This window comes from Octodon degus, unplaced genomic scaffold (genome assembly GCF_000260255.1).
Source record: "Octodon degus isolate 3935 unplaced genomic scaffold, OctDeg1.0 scaffold00058, whole genome shotgun sequence".
In the NCBI taxonomy this organism is placed as follows: Eukaryota; Metazoa; Chordata; class Mammalia; order Rodentia; family Octodontidae; genus Octodon; species Octodon degus.
The window spans coordinates 2,531,789-2,533,701 of NW_004524634.1; the positions used below are offsets into that span (position 1 = coordinate 2,531,789).

Genomic DNA, 1,913 nt, shown 5'->3' on the forward strand with positions numbered 1-1,913 from the left:
GTGTGTGTGTGTGTGTGGCCAGCTCAGCCCACCAGGGGGCGGGGCTGGCTGGCATGTGGTGCTGGGGGATTGAACCGCGGTCCGTGATGCTTTACTAAGCTTGTTCTAAATAGGTGCTTTAGACCACTGAGCCATCTCTCCAGCCCATCCCCTCCTTGATCTTTAATGAATCTATGGGAATAGAGAAAATTAAAAGATTTTGTGGATATGGTGAGAATTCAATATTCAATAAATTTTTCGGGAGGAAGAAAGTTCCTTCTATTTTTTGAAGGAATAGAAGTTTTGCTCACATTTTATGAACTACAGAGTAATATATATTTTACAGATTATTGTATTACCAATCTTAACATGAATGAAAAACATCTTACATCTTCAACTTTCTATTTTGGCTTTTTAGGAAGATCTATTTACAGCTTTGATTAAAGAAAATGACCCAGAGGTGAGTTTTGTATTTACATATGTTTAATTCATAGAACATTAGAGCTAGCCAGATAGCTCAGTGGACTAAAGCGCCTGCTTTGGCAGAGTGCAGCAGCTGGGGTTCGATCTCCAGCCTGCTGTGCTGGCCCCGTGCCAGGGGTGCACTGAGACCACGATTGAAACTGGGCATGATGACACGCACCTGTAATCCCAGCGCTTGGGAGGCTGAGAACAGGAGAATCACGGCAAGTCTAATCTGTGTAGTGAGACCCTGTAGACCCTGTATATTTGTACACTTAAATAAATAAATTCACAATCAGAAAGGAAACTTTTAAAAAAAATTCATAGACCATTAATATTCTTTTAGGAACTAAGAAAACTTTTAGTAGTAATTTTAAGATACTGAGATATTGGTAATATCAGATGGGTGTTCTTGGTAAAAATAAAGGATTATCCAGTCCTTGATACTAATTGTTTTCATGTATTTTTCAATACATAATTTATGGTTAAATAGATTAGTGCTGTGTCTGACAGTGTTTGGGGTAAACATTTAAATAGTAGAATTATTATACTTCCCATTTTGTTATATTGTTTTACTGAGTATTCAAATCTAAGCTCTAAAATTGACATGAATGTGTCACAGTGGTAGAGTGCTTACCTAGCATCGGGGCAGGGAGCAGAGAGACCATACGACCTATGTCAGCGTAGCCATAGTTATTTTCTTAACCTTGGGAGATTTCATCTGGCTAATAATTTAATTATTGATGTCTGTGTTTTATAGTTGATGCTCCAGCTGTTTTTTCTATGCTATCTCTTAAACAATAGGCAAATACAGATAACATTTATAGTAGATTTGTACATCTTGATAATTTACCAGAAGACGGACTTCAATGTGTACTTTGTGTTGGCCTTCAGTTTGGAAAAGTAGATCACCATGTATTCATGAGTAACAAGAACAAGGTAACAAATTCCTTCCTAATGTAACTGTTTTGAAGAGAATACATAATCAAACCTTGTATTCTTAAAGTCTGCAGCCTTTAATTCAGGTTCTGGATTGAAGCATCTACAAATGTTACTCAGTTGCTTAGCAGAATTGTAGATCAGCATATTTTCTATTGGATAGAGACAAGAAAGACATAATCTCTGAGTTCAAAGCTCTTCTCTGTGTTCAGCGCTCTTGGTTTTTAAGGAAAATAAGATGCACAAAGGGACATAGGGAATATAGTGCAGTGGTGAACAAAAGCACCAAAATGACACCCACGATTTGGAGGCAGATTTATTTATGTTGACGGGATTGGATCATGATCATGCTCAGAATGTCAAGCCCTGATCTCTGGTAGTCTTGCAAGTTTGGGTCCAGCATGAGCAATTTATCAGGACCTTGTCTCAAAATAAAAAATGAGTTGTGGATGTACTGCAAAATCTCAGTGTTCAGTGATCACCACAAGGGACTGGGGAGATGGCTCAGTAGAATAAGTGCTTCCTGGGCAAGC

The 1,913-nt window shown here is 38.2% G+C and overlaps 1 protein-coding gene across 1 annotated transcript in view; it reads left to right on the forward strand.

Moving 5' to 3' along the window:
• Znf638 (zinc finger protein 638) overlaps positions 1 to 1,913 on the forward strand; it is a 189,318-nt gene that overhangs the window by 156,443 nt on the left and 30,962 nt on the right. Inside the window, exons 18-19 of the mRNA XM_023718402.1 lie at positions 398 to 439; positions 1,246 to 1,380. Of these exons, the coding sequence (XP_023574170.1) occupies positions 398 to 439; positions 1,246 to 1,380 (177 nt within the window). The remainder of the gene's footprint in view (positions 1 to 397; positions 440 to 1,245; positions 1,381 to 1,913) is intronic.